Source organism: Anguilla rostrata, chromosome 6 (genome assembly GCF_018555375.3).
Source record: "Anguilla rostrata isolate EN2019 chromosome 6, ASM1855537v3, whole genome shotgun sequence".
Taxonomy (NCBI): domain Eukaryota; kingdom Metazoa; phylum Chordata; class Actinopteri; order Anguilliformes; family Anguillidae; genus Anguilla; species Anguilla rostrata.
Window position 1 is genome coordinate 30,912,693 of NC_057938.1, and position 17,716 is coordinate 30,930,408.

A 17,716-nucleotide genomic window follows, 5' to 3' on the forward strand; every position below is an offset into this window, starting at 1 on the left:
ACATAATAGGGAGGGTCGCACTCTCTCCCACCGTGTACTCCACCCCTCAACCACAGCCAGGGGGAGCTAGGAGCTCATATTACCATTGGAACATGGGTGTAATGTTCAGATCCTGAAGAGAATGAATCTAGCAGGTTATACAACTCAATGTCCTAGAATGTTATACTGTCCTAGAACTAGTAGTATGGTCCATGTGAAAAAGCTTATATCGTTCCCCTTCAGGTTCAGAAAAAGAAATAGGCCATACGATCCAAAATCCTTTTGATCAAATGGGCAAGGTTTCTGAACCATGGTCCTGGAGAATCAGAAGGTTTTAGCTACTTTTTCATCTGCATCAATTATCTCATTACAACTGGGTCTTAATTGATCGCTCATTTTAACGTGAAAAGCAAAACCAGTAACTCTGGAATCAAGGCTGGCGTGACCCTTACAGCTTAAAATTGCACAAGTACATTAACTGCCTGTATGTATTTTATACTAATGAGTGGCTGAGTAATTGTGGCAATGCTAAGTAAAAGCTTGTGACAAGGTCTGCACACATTGGTACATGAAACAGGTGTTCCTGTGAGAACTGCACTTCAAATCCACCTGCAATTAAAGCATCAAAGGAACCAGATTACCCACTGCTTCAAGTTCTTTGTTCACACAGCAACTAAAAATATGGTTAGACTGCTGCAGATTTCTGTTTCTTCACATTAAGCCAAAACGAAGTCAAACTGAATGATTTAGATGATGTTTGTTCCATTTGAGTTGCAACGCAATCCCAGGCCCTGGTGTTATGATGAAACGAAGGCAACAAAATTTTGCTTTATTTAAGGAGGTTTAAACGGTCACAATCGAACATTCAGAAATTGGTGTAGATGAGCAGTTTTCAAAACTTTTGTTTCTAAAATGTATAGCTTCAATACCAAAAAAAAAGACCAATAACATCAATTGAGTGGAGAAACTAAGAGGGAGGGTAAGTACAAAGGAGGCCAAGTAGCTTTTCTCTGGAACCTTTATTTTCAGATCTCAGCACTAATACCATATAAAATTTTAATAGTAATGACCCTTTTGCAGAATAAACTTTAAAAGCAAAAACACAAAAACGTAGTCACCGAATATGCATTAAACCCTCAAAAGTATGCCCACCAGCCGGGCTGGCTTTGTGATGGTCGTGTGTCACCCTTGCTGTACCTGTCTGACCAGCATTGGCATATCTATGAAAGCCTCTGGAGTGGCTGGGAGAGATGTGAAATTGTCAGCCACAGCTCTACTTCAGAGTTTATAGCTCCCTAGTCAAAGTGATTATGGAGGTATCCAGCAGTTATTAAGGGCTGGAGTTCACAGCACTGTAATCTGGTGAAAAGAGGGGGAACTAGATGGTAAAATTTATGGTACTTAATTTAGGGGTGGAGGTTTTATGGGGCCTAAGTGTATGTCTTATGCAGTTGCCAGAGTGGTTGGGAAGGTTTTGGAGCTCACAGTTTCTGCAAGAAGTGCAGCACCAGGTCCCTCAGGACAGTGCGCAGTGACTCATTGTTGTCACAAACAATGTGTGTCCCATCCTCCTCCAGCTGGATCAGTGTGTCCTCTGCCTGCAGGTGCAAGATGTGTCCATCTGCCGTGTCCTCCACCTTCACCTCTGTGATGCCATGCTATAGGGAACGCACACGTGCGTGCGCACGCGCACACACACACACACACATATTCTCTGTCACATGAAAAACAACATATAAGCGGGCTCTGCCACAAACCAAACTCTGGAGAATATTGTTGTAAGTGATTACTGTAATGTTGTCACTGTGATACACAGGAATAAAAATCAAGTCCAAACTCCTGAGCTCGATGAAAATTTTTCAAACGAGCAAGACAAGAATCTAGCAAAACAATTATTCAGGAGTAACTCACAGAAAAATTCTTAAATCATTAACACTACTTGAAAAATTATTTATATTTTGTGGAGGTTTCTTGTTCTGAGTGGCAAATCAAAAACAGATGGTTTTCAAAGGAGATCTCCAAAAATGCATCTCTAGTACTAGAGAATCGTAAACGGACATCTTTCTTGTGAGAGCAGTTCCTCACAAATTGATCAATGTGTTGGCTGTCAATGGGGGGGGGGGGCTTTTTCAGCTTTATTTGACAGATCAGTGGAGAGAGACAGGAAGAACTAGGAGGAGAGAGAGGGAAAGACATGCAACAAAGGTTGGCGGTCGGACTCCAATCTTTGCTTGTCCTACAGTATTATAAAACAAGCACAGAAAGTTCTGATATATGTTTTATGCAAAATTAAGCATGGGTACAAGAGGGAGACGCAGACACACAGGGTCATGTTACGCCACGCCAAGACTGCCTTCACTTGATGTGCCTAAACAAACAAAAAAAACGGCAGCACACTTGTTTGCAGTTGGGACAAAATTACCTAAGAGTGGGGACTAATTCCACGTGAACTGAAAATAGTCCTCAAGAACTTCAGAACACAAGTGTGAAACAACTAATAATGGGTCATCCCCCTGTACCTACCTGATAATATGTTAACCCCTAGCTATTATCAGGAGCAGGCTATTCATAAATCATAAATGTATAAATTGCAGCATGCCCTGTTGTCACCTGTAAAATATCAAACTAAAATAATTTCCCTGACCATGAGGGCATCTCCCGTTGTTCGTTGTGTCTCACCTTGTTCAGTGTGATGGGGTTGTGTCTCACCTTGTTCAGTGTGATGGGGTTGTCTCTCACCTTGTTCAGTGTGATGGGGTTGTCTCTCACCTTGTTCAGTGTGATGGGGTTGTCTCTCACCTTGTTCAGGGTGATGGGGTTGTGTCTCACCTTGTTCAGTGGGATGGGGTCGTGTCTCACCTAGTTTAGTGCGATGGGGTTGTGTGTCACCTTGTTTTGTGTGACAGGGTTGTGTCTCAACTTGTTTAGTGTGACAGCGTCATGTATCACCTTGTTTTGTGTGACAGGATTGTGTCTCACCTTGCTCAGTGTAGCCAGGAAGAGCTCCAAGGGCACAGCTCCACTCAGTAGTGGTTTTGGGGTCAGTACCTCAGGGGGCTCCTCCACCATACGTTTGCGCTTCTTACTGGGTGGGGCAGTGGCGGGCTTGGGGGCAGGCTGGATTTAGAGGCGAATGTTTCACAGCAAGTCAATCACATGGCAGGGTTTAAAAATGATTACTAATATGTAATCTTTATTCAAGTAGGGATTACATTGTTAAAATCAGCCTGGCCTATTCATATCACCCAAGTTTTTCAGCATAAGCAGTTTCCATTTGGGTTTTCATATCTCAGTGGACGGTGCTTGTGGGGATATAGGACCTGTTTTAGTGGTGAATATATATTTATGAAAAAGCTTTTCATTTACTTCAGTGGATTTATGTGCTTTACACAGGACAGTGTGCACATTGCTCCAAAGAAGTTAAAAATCAGATTGTTAAAAAAGATGTTCTCCCCCCCCAGTTCTTTTTTTTTCCAAAAGCACACAGGAAAAGTTTGCAGGGATTAAACATGGAAATGTCTCAATGAATTTGTTTCAGTTTGAAACGCTGCCACTTCATTTACATTTCTCTCTCCACAGATTTGTTTGAATACGTAGGTTACCATTCACCACTCAAGCAGCCAATCCTTTCAGCAATGTAATGGGACTCTGGTATGAATATGTCTGTCTAATTCATACAGTAATTTTCATTTAACAATATTACAGTGTTGCATATGAATATGACTACAGTTAGTTTATTCAGCCAATCCCCAGTATTAGTGCATTCCAAATGGCCACATTAAGTTCCCTGACTCTACTGCCAGCCACTGAAGCCCCGCCCTCCTCACTGACCTGCAACATGTGCTTGTTGTCCTTCGACTGCAGGACTGCGGAGACTGTTGCCACAGATATGCCAGGTTTGACCTCGGAGGGGACCAGAGATTTGGCAAGCTGTAAGGGAGGGAGGGAGCCTGCGGTTGATAACTGACAGGCAGCCAAGGATAAAATCCAGCCCATGTGGCTGTGATGCATGAGGACATACCAGCCCTCTGCCAACCTTTGTGTGCTTATGGGTTTCTAAGTGTGAAGACAGTGATGAATGCACATCAATGGAGAGGCAGGCTGAGCCAGGAATGGCAGTGTTTTATTTCTTTATTAACCCCTTCGGCACAAGCCCTCTGGTGGCCAGGATGCAGGTGTTGTGCGAAATATTGCACACCAGCATTTTCACATTTTTCGCTGACACTGAGATATAGCTTTGAGTATACCTCATATCAGGACATGTTAGCAAACCAGCACATTGCAGAACAGAGAATGTTAAGAAATTGGCCATATTTATAGATAACAAGCTATAGGGCTAGCTCGCTGTTGTTACCTGGTTTTGAATGTTATTAACACAATAGGCTGACAATAAAAAAAACTCATATTTTTAAATGCCGGTTTTCATGACAAAGGTAGCGAATTCTCCTCTGGCAACTTCCCTCAGCACAGGGTATTCAAGCGACGTAATACTCAGACCTTTAGACATTATCTTGCTTATACAATGACTTCCCAAGAAAAAGCATAATTGTAATCAAAACAAGCATTTAAAAAAAATATTTCCTTTATTCTGTTAGATGAAAAAATATACTTTTATTTTAATGCATTTCTTCTTTTTTACATAATGAATTATTATAAAAGAAGCAAAGAATCAACACACAGTATATGCATTGCCTCTATGAGAAAATAAAGATTGAGGATGCACATATCCGATGAGTAACTGATTACTCATTCGAATCCCTTAATCCTACCATGGATTTTACGCATAGATATGTCCCTTTCAAGATTAAGTGATCTGTTATTGTCTTGGACAATCCATTTGTGAAACATACACTTATTTGCCACACCTTAACCCCTTCGCGCAATACCCCGAGTGGTCGGAACGCTAGCGTGCCTAGATTGCTCAATTCAGACATTCTGTGCTCCCGTAACCAAATTATGAGTTGAAAACACAAACTCTGTGTTCCAGCTTTATTAGTAGAGGATTCAGGACAACTACGCCAAAGACGGAGTTTCTAAGTGCCACCATTGTCAAGCTGATCGTCCATTTACCAAGCACCCTCTCCCTGCAGTCTCATCTGTAACTACACCCCCCACGCATGACACACTGGATAATAGTATCGATCTGGGCATACATACATTTTTACCACAAATGTTTCCCGTTTCTGTCGTAGCAACAAGATAAAGCCAACAATAGCCGAAGATATGCCAGTACAGCTGTGAAAAACATTGAACACTGAAATAAACAAGAAGAATTTTTCAAAAATTATACCATGCCTACTGTCAATATCTGTGACTAAATATGGAATAAATATACAACCTTACCATTGGTTTTACACGTAGAGATTGCATTCCCTTTCAAACCAGAGTGGTCATGTATTGACTTGGATAATCCGTTATATAATATAAGCCCATTTTTGACGCCTGGGTACCTTCCAAAATAGCTGTGCGTAATGTGACACGTTTACGGTGATGTCGCCCTTTGTAGTACAATCTGGCTTGAACAACAATTAATCGATCCAATAGGAGACAAAATAATCTTTCTAACAATGTATGTCTAATTTTACTTTTGGAATACCGTTTTATAGCTCAGTGTAACCGAAAGTTGTGTCTCATTATCGCTGCATTGCAAATTCCGCCTGTGGTAGCAATAAAAGACACAGCACCTGGCACACACACTGCACACTTTCGTCATTTCTTAGAAAATATTATTATTCTTGAGAACTTCTGAGCATGGTTAGGGGCGACATAGCTCAGGAGGTAAGACCGATTGTCTGGCAGTCGGAGGGTTGCCGGTTCAAACCCCGCCCTGGGCATGTTGAAGTGTCTTTGAGCAAGACACCTAACCCCTAACTGCTCTGGCGAATGAGAAGCATCAATTGTAAAGCGCTTTGGATAAAAGCGCTATATAAATGCAGTCCATTTACCATTTACCACATGTTTGTATGTTTGCTGATAGACCTAGCTGATATACTCTTTCCTGGACTAAGCCAGAACAGGGGAACGACAGCATTGATTCTGTCTCTGTCTCTATCTACTGAACACAGAAAAGATTTCATCATCCAAATGTAAGTGTTACTGCTGAAAATATTTTGGTTATATATGTTATTTTTGAAATTGAGAGTCTTTAAATAGGTTAGTGGTATTTTATAATGAGGATATTCACACTGTAAAGTATGCCTTCATTGGTAGCTGTAGTGTTTGTGTTTAATGCACCAGATGTGACCTGAACTGGAACACTGGCAAAACGGAGTGGACGGTTGAATATTGAATTAATGTCGTCCCATCCCCATACAAGAAAACATTACATACTGTAGAGTAAAAACATACGAGAGTTAATTATTACACATTTAGGTACTGTACCACATTATGTGATAATGTTTTTGTGTTATTTTTAAAAATCTGATATCAATGTTTCATCTTAAACCTTCATAAGGAGCACATTTTTATGCTTTATAATGGATTTTATTCATTTTTGGAGAGATTTTGGACATGTTTCAGGACCCCTAGATACTTTAGGCCAGAGTACTGATGGAAAGCTTGTAATTCCCACTTGAAAATGAGGCAACAGTGAGTTTCTTGAGTCAAAACAGTTGATTTGAAGTGAAATACATAATTATGTTGTGATTTACAGAAATGCATATTTTACATACAGTACCAGTCAAAAGTTTTGACATACCTGCTTAAACCAGTTTTTTCATGATTAAAAATTCTTTAAACTGTATAAACTTGTCTATAAACACTTAATATTACATTATATGATATATGTACTTATATAAGCAGATAATCTTAAGTGGGTTGCATTCAAAAGTTTGATTTTTAAATGAAAATGGAAATCTTGTAAGCTCATTGAGGGGGGGGGGGGGAATTTTTTTTGTTATTTAACCTCTTAGTGCAAAGCCCCTAGTGGTCGGCACGCCAAAATTACTGAACTCAGACATTCAGTGCTACTGCAACCAAAGTATGAGTTAAAAACAGAAACGCTTTGTTTTAGTTTCATTAGTAGACGATACATGACAACTATGCCGAATACGGAGTTTCGCAGCGCCACCACTGGTCGTTCATTTAACACGCACCCCCTCCCTGCAGTCTCATCTGCAACTACACTCCCCACCCATGACATAATGGATAATATTGTATATCTGGGTATTCATAAAAATATTCTTTCACCACTCAAAAATCATATTCCGTCATAGCAACAAGACAGTAGCCCTAAGATATGCCAATACAGCAGTGAAAACGCTGCTAACTGAATAACGAAATAAACGAGAAAAAGTTTTCAAAAATGATACCATGTAATTCTACAGTCAATATTTGGGACTAAATATTGAATAAATACACACAAATATAATACCACACGTGTCGTTTACGGCATTGTCGCCCTTTTTAGTCCTCAATAATAGTAGTATTTTCCAAGGAATTATGAAATATTGTTGACCACGTTTCGTTAGGTGTAGCGTATTTTTCTGCTAACATAGAGTGAATGTGTAAGTGAATGCGATGCTAAGAATATTTTCTGTTACGCTGGCCTATAAAACGCTATTACAAAAGCAGAATTAGACATGTTATACATCGTTAGAAAGCTTATACTCTCACCTACTGAATAAATGAATAGTCAGTTAAGCTAGACTGTACAAGTATAAATCAAGAGTATAGACGAGTATAAATCAAGAGCATTAAGGGATCAAAGGAATGTCAAGTTGGAAGGGACCCATATGGTCAGTCTTGGTATGGACTCCCTGACCCTAACCTGTGATTAGCCAATAATTGAACTTTTGAATATGGAGATTGAAAAGATCTCAGGCAGTAACAACAGTTCTTTGTCTCTGAAAACTATAATTAGCCATTATATTTTTGAAGACTGTACTTGTACAGGTACCTTTTCCCAACCGGTCATTTTATTAAAACATAAAAAGGAGCTCCTGACACTGTTGTTTGTTTTCTTTATCTTCAACATCAACATGACCCTGCCCAGCATAAGCAGTATAGATAATGGATAGATGGATGGACCTTGGTCAGGGACTATTCTGGGAGAAAGCTATTCATTCATTTCTTTAGAGTCTGTGTCCATTTTTGAAACATTTGTTAAATTTGGTTGTATATTTCATAAAGGTTGATCCAACATGTTTCTGTGCCTATCAAATAATTTGGCATTTTAATTAATAATTGATATCTTTGATAATAATTAACCAATTAAATCAACTAAATTTATTTTACATGTGGGATAAGTGAGCGGTTTTAACAGTTGATATTCAGAGTGCCGGATGTCAAACGAGGGTGTTAACCACTGGATTCAGAAATTAGAATATTATCACATAATTTTCACTTCCCCGTCACTACTCTTTCAAAGAGAGCAGCTGGGCTCTTTCCCTGTGCTGTATCTACACTCTCACAGAGGCCTGCTGGGCTCCTTCGCTATGCAGCATGTCCTCTTTCTCAGAGGCCAGCTGGGCTCTTTCCCTAATGCTGCATGTTACATTGACAAATATTACATTGTTTTTATCCCTTTTGATTACATAAAGTCAACAAAGTTCTTCTTAGCCTTTGAGCTTCTCAGCTTGGGAGGATTATTTGTATAGACCACTGTGGCACATCAAGGTACTTAATTCACACCTGCTTTTGGGGGAAAACAAAGGAAAATATGTCTATTCAACCCAATGGGAGTGTGCAGACACAACAAAAAATCCTCTAATAAATAAAAAAACTAAACATTTTTACAAAGGTTTTGTAATGCAGAATATGTAGTGTTTTGATTATGGCCTTAGAGAGGGAAACCGTGAATAAGAATGTGATTCGGGCAATTTAAAATCCACTGATACCCTCATCTAGGCAGACAATCTATGGGTTTCACCTCCTCAGAAGAGACAAACCAGAAGACATAGGACACCATATCGGGGGTCAGAGACCCTGCATAGCTACGTGCCTAACATTTCCCTTTCCCGTGTCCTTTTTAAGTTTGAATGTAATCTTTCGGTAGGCCAGTCCTCATCATAAATTAGTCTGACCCCCCTTCCCTTCTCTCCTACACATTAACTCGGCATCACCTAATCAGGGCAAACATCCTCAAGCCATGCTGGGTAAGGTATTTAAGCCACAGGAAAAAGTTGTGTTGTGTTGCTGTTGGTTTCGGAGCCTTGAAGAAGAAGAGTTTTTCTCTTTTCATTTTGGTGGTGGTTCCTTGGTTGTGTCTTTTTAGCTGATTTCCTTTCATCCTGTGGCACTTGAAGTGGAACTGGGTGATACTTTGGCAAGGTCTGGCTTATCCATCTCTCTCTCTGTTCTGGTATTTCTAGATTAATTGTTTAATGTTTTGTATGTCTTCTGTTTTGTAATTTATAAGTAGTGAGCCTGCATTCAATAAAGAATGTATGATTTCAATTCATCTAATTGACTGATTCATATTGAATCAAATTATTTAATATTAAAACCTGGTATAGAGCTTGTTTTGACTTGTTGGTTGATTCCACCAGTCTTCTGTAAACTGACCTATCAATGAATTCAGAGATTTAATTGATAATAATCATTTTCAATAATAATTATTACAATAAATCATATAAAATATATTTTACGTGTAGGTTAAGTGAGGGGTTCTAGCACGCAATATCGCTTGAGTTCAGTATTCAGTGCTGAACATTTTAACAAGGGCATTGACTGCTGGAACTGCTGGATTCAGAAAATAAACATATTCTCAATTAATCCTTGCTTGTCCCACAGTAATACATAAAATGAACTAAAATGTCTACTGATTGTTACACCATTACTCAGCATCAAACAAGCAAGATACAAAGTAAAATTTGATTTGATTGGTCAGGTAGCCTGCTGCTCCTCTGCCTCATTTAGCTAGAGAAATAAATAAAATTTTTATGCCTCACACATTTCAGTGTGGTACTGAGAGCCCAAAGTAAATATTTCATTAAACTCACTAAATTGATTTGCAACATATTGCAATTTTGAGAAGTGTGAAACAGTATTTGCCCCTTCCTGATTTTCTCTCATCATTAGTCAAAATTTACAAAAGGAACCTGAGTAAACAGAAAACATTTTTTAGAAATTTCTATTTCATTTATTTAATGAAAAAAGTTATCAAACACCAGCAGCGACTCGTTGGGTCCTTTGAATAGATGAAGTTGCCACATACACACTGCAATTCAAAAAATGAATTGATTGAAGAATGCATTTCTCCGACTCTCCTGCCACAGTTACCGTTCAGACCAAGCTCACTTAGCTGGCCAACTCACCACCTACAGTAATACACACACTGGCGGTAGCCTTGTAGCCAGGTGCGATTGTTCATGGCTACTGCTGCCAACACAAGGATAAATCTGAAACGGAGTATACTATGAATCAGGGACAGCATATTTAGCATATTCAAATTTAGCGTACAGTTTTCACTAAATACAGTCAGATTTATACAAGTATTTAGACAGTGACACAATTTTCATCATTTTGGCCCTGTACGCCACCACAATGGATTTGAAATGAAACAATCAAGATGTGATTTAAGTGTAGACTTTCAGCTTTAATTTAAGGGTTTTGTCAAAAATATTGTATGAACAATGTAGGAATTACAACCATTTTTATACATAGCCGCCCCCCCCACCCCCCAGAATTTTAGGGGCTCAAAAGTAATTGGACAAACTAACATAATCATAAATTAAATTGTCATTTTTAATACTTGGTTGCAAATCCTTTGCAGTCAATGACTGCCTGAAGTCTTGAACCCATAGACATCACCAGACGCTGGGTTTCTTCCCTGGTGATGCTCTGCCAGGCCTCTACTGCCGCTGTCTTCAGTTCCTGCTTGTTCTTGGGGCGTTTTGCCTTCAACAAGTGAAATGCATGTTCAACTGGATTCAGGTCAGGTGATTGACTTGGCCCTTGCAGAACATTCCACTTCTTCTTCTGAGCAAATAATATAGCCCTATACACTTCAGAATTCATCCTGCTGCTTTTATCAGCAGTCATATCATCAATAAATACAAGGGAACCAGTTCCAGTGGCAACAATACATGCCCACGCCATAACACTACCTCCACCATGCTTCACAGATGAGGTGACATGCTTTGGATGAGCAGTTCCTTCCCTTCTCCATACTCTTCTCTTCCCATCATTCTGGCACAATCTGTCCATATGATGCTGTTCCAGAACTGTACAGGCTTTTTTAGACGTTTTTTGGCAAACTCTAATCTGGTCTTCCTGTTTTTGAGGCTTACCAATGGTTTACATCTTGTGGTAAACCCTCTGTATTTACTCTGGTGAAGTCTTCTCTTGATTGTTGACTTGGACACAGATACACCTACCTCCTGGAGGGTGTTCTTGATCTGGCCAGGGGTTTTTCTTCACCAGGGAAAGTATTCTTCTGTCATCCACCACAGTTGTTTTCCATGGTCTTCCAGGCCTTTTGGTGTTCCTGAACTCACCAGTGCATTCTTTTAAGAATGTACCAAATAGTTGATTTGGCCACACCTAATTTTTTTATTTCACACCTAGTTTTTGCTATCTCTCTGATGGGTTTTTTTTTCCAGCATAATGATGGCTTGCTTCACCGACAGTGACAGCTCTTTGGACTTATTGAGAGTTAGCAGCAACAGATTCCAAATGCAAATGCCACACATGAAATCAATTCTAGACCTTTTATCTGCTTACTTGTAAATGAAATAATGAGGGAATAACACGCACCTGGCCATGGAACAGCTGAGGAGCCAATTGTCCAATTACCTTTGGGGGGGGAGGGCACATACAGGGCTATCGTTTAGGGGTGAAAGGTGATGACAATTCTAGGGGCCCACAGAAACCCGAGTAGCCTATTATGTAGGCCCCCCTTTCTATGACTAAATTATTATGCATAGGCCTAACTAATACTCATACTAATGTATCAGAGTTAAAACAAAGCCCCAAAATCATGCAATATTGATGAAAGAAGTTTCTATTTTCCGAGCAATAACCCCCTCCTTTAAAAAAATGGTTTGGTCCATTCCTCTTTTGAGAATTTGCATGTAATGTAACGTTATTGCTCCCGAACTGCAGCAGCAGCCAGCAGGATATTAATAGAGAAGCGCAATGCCGAAACAGAAACATAAATTGGGACACCAAAAAAGAGTGGAGAAGAAGGAAAGAGCTACTAACGTTACTACGTTAACCGAATGACACTAATGATTACCGTTACGTGCGGTCAGCAGTGTAAAATAATCGCCTGACAAGGCTGACATTATTAAATTATCCACTAAATATCATCCACAGAAAAGATCAGTAAGGTTATAATTCGCCAAACGATACACTGTCAAAAAAATCCAGTAGCAACAGGACACATTTTTCCATTCTTACATGAGTGTTTACTAAAACTAAGCTGCTACGTTAGCCTGTTGACATGAGTCTTGTCAACGTTAAGCAGGGGCTAATCTTACAGTTTGACCTCCTCATACAATAGTAAAGTGAAGCTGTTTGCCTAGAGCTATGGCATTGATAAGCCAATTTAGATATTTTGATGTTAATGCCAACATCAGTTGTTCCATAAAACATTTGTTGAGTGGTTAATTTAAAAAAAGAAAACTAATTGGGTGTATTGCATCAGGCACTGTCAAGAACACAGAGGAACAGAAAAATAAAGAAATTAAAGCCGCAAGCGGCATTGGGAGGGGTCCAAGCATTGGCACCATCGCGCCCCCTATGGAGCGATTTCAAAATGGCTTTGTCCTCATGATCATATGCCTTCACCCAACATATCTACTGAATATCATGATGATTGTATAAAATATTGATGACTTATGGCCAATATTGTGCTAAGAGACGCTGCCGGATGACTTAGTTGCGTCGCCATGGATGTGTCCTGGCCGCTTCCCGTTAAGGCCTTTACTATGTCGTCATGGTTTATTAACAACCTGGTTCATTAACAACCTTTAAGTTGAAGCCGCTTCAACATATTAATATGCATAGGCCTATAGTGTTACAACACTGAACAATAGAAAAATATGTTAAATATATTTCAAAAATTAAACAGTTGTAAACTAAATAATCTTTAAACAGGTCTTTCACTTTTAAATAGATTTAAAAACAGCATATTTTAATAACAATACAGCATCTATCTATAATAAAATATTTCCAAATTGGAACACCTGTTGCTACTGAAGTGAACTGAGTCAAAGCTTGCCCTGTATCAAGGAGCTGAGTGCACAAGCGCAAGTCATCTCACTTGGCAACCTTAGTTGCTACTGCCATCTAGCGAAGATTCTGACAAATTACACTTTTCATCCTCTAAATCAGTAATGCGGGAGACAATTTTCCCTGGCTTTTACATTTGACTCAAAACTACCGAACGTCGGAATATTCTAATAGCGAACCGTTTCTTTTTTTTTTTTTAAGTACCGAGAAAGTGCTGAAGTTTTGGAATACCGTGCAACACTACGTCAGACACATATTCCAATCCATTGCTCAGCTTAGCAGAGAATGCACATTTCAGAGCGCCACAGAGACATAATAACACATAAATACACATTTCAAATAATAAATACGACATTGAGAAAAAACGAAACAAAAGACGAGATATCAAGTCGCGACCTACGCGCAGAGCAGCCTACCGTTTTATTTATTTAGACATTGGCAGATGAGAAAATTTTCGGTTACGCTGAGCTATAAAACGCTATTCCAAAAGCAAAATCAGACATGTTATACATCGTTAGAAAGCTTATACTCTCACCTACGGAATAAATGAATTGTCAATCAAGCCAAATTGCACTAAGAAGGGCGACAACACCGTAAGCAAAAGGTGTGGTATTACGCACAGCTATTATTGAAGATAGCCGACCCAGGCGTCACAGATGCGTGTATATTTCACAAACGGATTGTCCAAGACAATATATGACCACTCATTCGCAAAAGGGACATCTCTACGCGTAAAACCAATGGTAAGATTGTATATTTATTCAATGTTTAGTCCCAGATATTGACTGTAGAATGACATGGTATAATTTTGAAAAAAATTGTCTTGTTTATTTCGTTATTCAGTGAGTTGTCTGCAATACTGCTGTATTGGCATATTTTAGGGCTAATGTCGGGTTTATCTTGTTGCTACGAAATATTACATAACATTACATTACAGGCATTTGGCAGACGCTCTTATCCAGAGCGATGTGCAACAAAGTGTATAATCATAATCAGGAACAAGTGTGTCGAAAACCCTAGAGAGATGTACCGTTCCAAGTGCAGGGAACAACCGCACAGTTCAACTTGGACCCTGTAGGTTAAACTGATTAACACTAACACAAACCAGAACAGCAACAACGCAGTCTATGCAAAAATACAAGCAATAGGTAAGACGAGTGCATTAACTAAGTCACCTACGAAACAGCTAACTAGTTACAACCCTAAGATTACAGTTAATTTAGAGATTAAATTGAGAATACGATTTCTCTCAGCATAATGACGGATTTAAAGACGAAACGAACTCACCCGATATTGTCTTCAAATGGATCCATGCCAAAGAAAAGTAATGATTCATCCTCTCAAAGCTTTACCGTACCGTATTATTTATTTAGACATTAGCAGAGTACAGCATAAATTGTGTCTTTTGTTTATATTCAATATTAGTAATTGCAGCGAGAAACTGCAGCTGTAGACACAAGATAGTCTGTTATGTTATGGTAGCAACGGAACGAAGCGGACTATATATGTATTACCGTCATTGTTTCATTATACCAGCGTGTTTTCGCGCGTTTGCACAGAAACTCAGAATCTATCAATAAAATGGTTTAGCTATTTCTCAGCATAATGACAGATTCAAATACTAAACGAACTCACCCGACACTGTCTTCAAATGGATCCAGGCTCAAGAAAAGTAATTATTCATCCTCTCAAAAAGCTTTTACTAACAAACTTTTGGTAGTCTAGCATGCACTCTGGGTGGCACTGTCTTCCATTGCTTCTCCGACTTTCAGACTCTCCCCTCACTGATAAAAACTAGACCCTACAGTGTCGGATTACTTGTGTCGCCATGGATGTCGCTTGCCGTAAAGAAGTTTACTAGATGTCGTAACACTTAGATTTGGAGCTCCAGCTCTTCCGCACCCCAACTAATAAAAACAATATGGCGGACATAGGTGGTGCCAATGGCAAAGTTGTAGAGCACGTTCAGATGCATAGGTCGATGAAGTTTTGTGTTGATCTAACTTATGGTGTGGGAGTTATGGCCTTTTACGCATGACCCTTTGTTATAGCGACACCATCTGGCCGACATAGGTGATTTTTAGTGCCTGAGTAATGGTAAATGGTAAATGGACTGCATTTATATAGCGCTTTTATCCAAAGCGCTTTACAATTGATGCCTCTCATTCGCCAGAGCAGTTGGGGGTTAGGTGTCTTGCTCAAGGACACTTCGACATGCCCAGGGCGGGGTTTGAACCGGCAACCTTCCGACTGCCAGACAATCGGTCTTACCTCCTGAGCTATGTCGCCCCCGTGGGGGACCATAGGAACCCACCTGCCAAATTTGGTTACTCTAGGACTTATGGTTGCTGAGCCTCAGACACTTTTAGCGGAAAAAAATAAGAATAATAAGAATAATCCTAACAAATACAATAGGGTTCCACCAGCTTCGCTGCTTGGACCCCTAATAATCCTAACAAAAACAATAGGGTTCCACCAGCTTCGCTGCTTGGACCCCTAATAATCCTAACAGATACAATAGGGTTCCACCAGCTTCGCTGCTTGGACCCCTAATAATCCTAACAGACACAATAGGGTTCCACCAGCTTCACTGCTTGGACCCCTAATTACCAATAAAAGATGGGGAGAACAAGTAATGAGGCAGCTAGCTACCTACCTAGCGTTACAAGTTTCTCCATTTTTTATTAGGCTACCTTTCTGTCTAAACAATGTATACTTAGTTTTACTAACAAATGAGGTCAAACTTTCAGATTTAATTCTTCTATCTTGGCTAACCTATCAGACAAGACACCACTTCCCGAAATCTCCTGTATCCCATCAAGACACAACCTGCTACGGAACAGTAAAGTGATGAGATGAACTGGAAAATAAAGATGAACTCTGCCCCCAGTCAAGTCAACCATGATGCAACCAACCAATTGCAATTGCAGTCAGGACAAGGTCTGTGAATTGCAAACAGTTTGCACTAGGGACGTGCAGACACAGTTTTGTTCAAATTAAAAACACTGAGTTTCTTTGTGTCTTGTTCGAAATGGGTTTTTCAAGCAAAGAGTTCAGTTTAGTTTTGAGTGCCTGGCTCTTTCACTGGTAATGTATCATCTCTCTCTGGGATGCCTCCACCTCTTACAACCCATTCTTTGGCATCAATGTCCCTGTCTCTATCTAAATCTCTCACGTTCTCTGCAGCATCCCTCCCTCTCTCTGGTATACATCTAATCAGAGGGTCACCTACTGTAAAAAAATGACAAGAAATCTCAGCGAGTCAAAATTCTATTTTTTTTGTAAACAGTGTCCATCCAGGGCCAAGGAAATTTCCTGGTAGTTCTCTAATCTATGATGCATCACAGTTTGGTAGTACAAGACAGAAAAACTGTAGGCCTTACCTCGGGCAGCAGCTGAATGCGCTCATAGCGGCGGCGGAAGGGCAGTCCCAGGACAGCGCAGCGGCGGTAAGGCACAGGAGGCGGCTGCAGCTCCAGCATCAGGTCTGAGCGGTGACCCTGAGATAGGGGGGGCTGTGTGTACTGCTCTGGACACACCACATGCAGTGGCTGAAAAGAGAAGAGCAGGAGCCATTTGGTAGATAATGAAGAATTCACAGACAAAGCAACTGATAACGAGCCAAACCGGCACTGCATTGATTATAATATTATGAAAGAACATAAAAACAAAATTTCAACAACCTAATTAGGAGCCAGTTAAAAATAAATAAAGGTAAAGAATTGCTCTAAACACAAAAAACATCTAATTAAGAAACATGAATAGCTTGTTAAAATTCTGAGATTGCAATTGTCGTTGGAATGAAAATACACAGGAGGCCCAAGGACCGAATTTGAGCACCATTGGATTATATTGCACTTTATTGTTAGATTTCTCTGGAAATTGTCTTGCGTCACAACACAAGTATCGTTTTGCCTTCTGTGCAATATTTGGAACAATTCTTCTGCCCGTGGCAAAATTCCCAGAGTGCATTGCTTTGTGTACCAATAATTTGTAATCAGCTAGTTCAGATGTACTCATCAAGCCCTGGAAAGTCCAGTGGCTGTCTTGTCATGTTAAATTGGCAGGATTGCTTTGGGTGTAAAACCTTGAGGCGTTTGTGCACTGGTTGAAAAGTTTGTATGCAAAAAACTTCAGCGATGCCCCTAAACCAGTGCCAGCACAGCAGTATTTGGTGTGATGTCAATTTCCAGGACAGCTGGGGTTGAAACTGATGTACTGGGAAAAGCACAGTATAACAGCATTCCTACTATCCTACCTCATTATGCGTAGCTCAGGTGGGACTTTTTGACCCACCAGAGGGAAATCGATTCTGGATCTGGTGCTATGTAATTTGGACAGAATTAGTAGCATAGAGGTAATTGATCATTCTGCAGTTAGATTTGATGTATTATGGAAAATTAACAAGGCCTCTTCTATGACCAGCATTTTCATTAAATGAAAAGTGGGACCGTTTCAAAACGGTTATTCTTGAGGCACAATATAAACTTATTCCAAAGGTAAGGAAAAGTAAGTTGAAGAAACGGCCTCCCCAGTGGATTAACAAAGCCATATGTGACGG

The 17,716-nt window shown here is 39.9% G+C and overlaps 1 protein-coding gene across 3 annotated transcripts in view; it reads right to left on the bottom strand.

Moving 5' to 3' along the window:
- Positions 1-979: 979 nt before the first annotated feature.
- ints9 (integrator complex subunit 9) overlaps positions 980-17,716 on the bottom strand; it is an 88,729-nt gene continuing 71,992 nt past the window's right edge. For 2 of the 3 annotated variants that reach the window (XM_064341064.1, XM_064341066.1), the window contains 4 exons: positions 16,539-16,706; positions 3,811-3,909; positions 2,959-3,096; positions 980-1,637 (listed from right to left, as the gene is read on the bottom strand). In XM_064341064.1, the coding sequence (XP_064197134.1) occupies positions 1,461-1,637; positions 2,959-3,096; positions 3,811-3,909; positions 16,539-16,706 (582 nt within the window). In that variant the 3' untranslated portion in view covers positions 980-1,460. Of the gene's footprint in view, positions 2,899-2,928; positions 3,097-3,810; positions 3,910-16,538; positions 16,707-17,716 lie in introns of all 3 variants that reach the window. The other variant, XM_064341065.1, reaches the window with a different exon arrangement.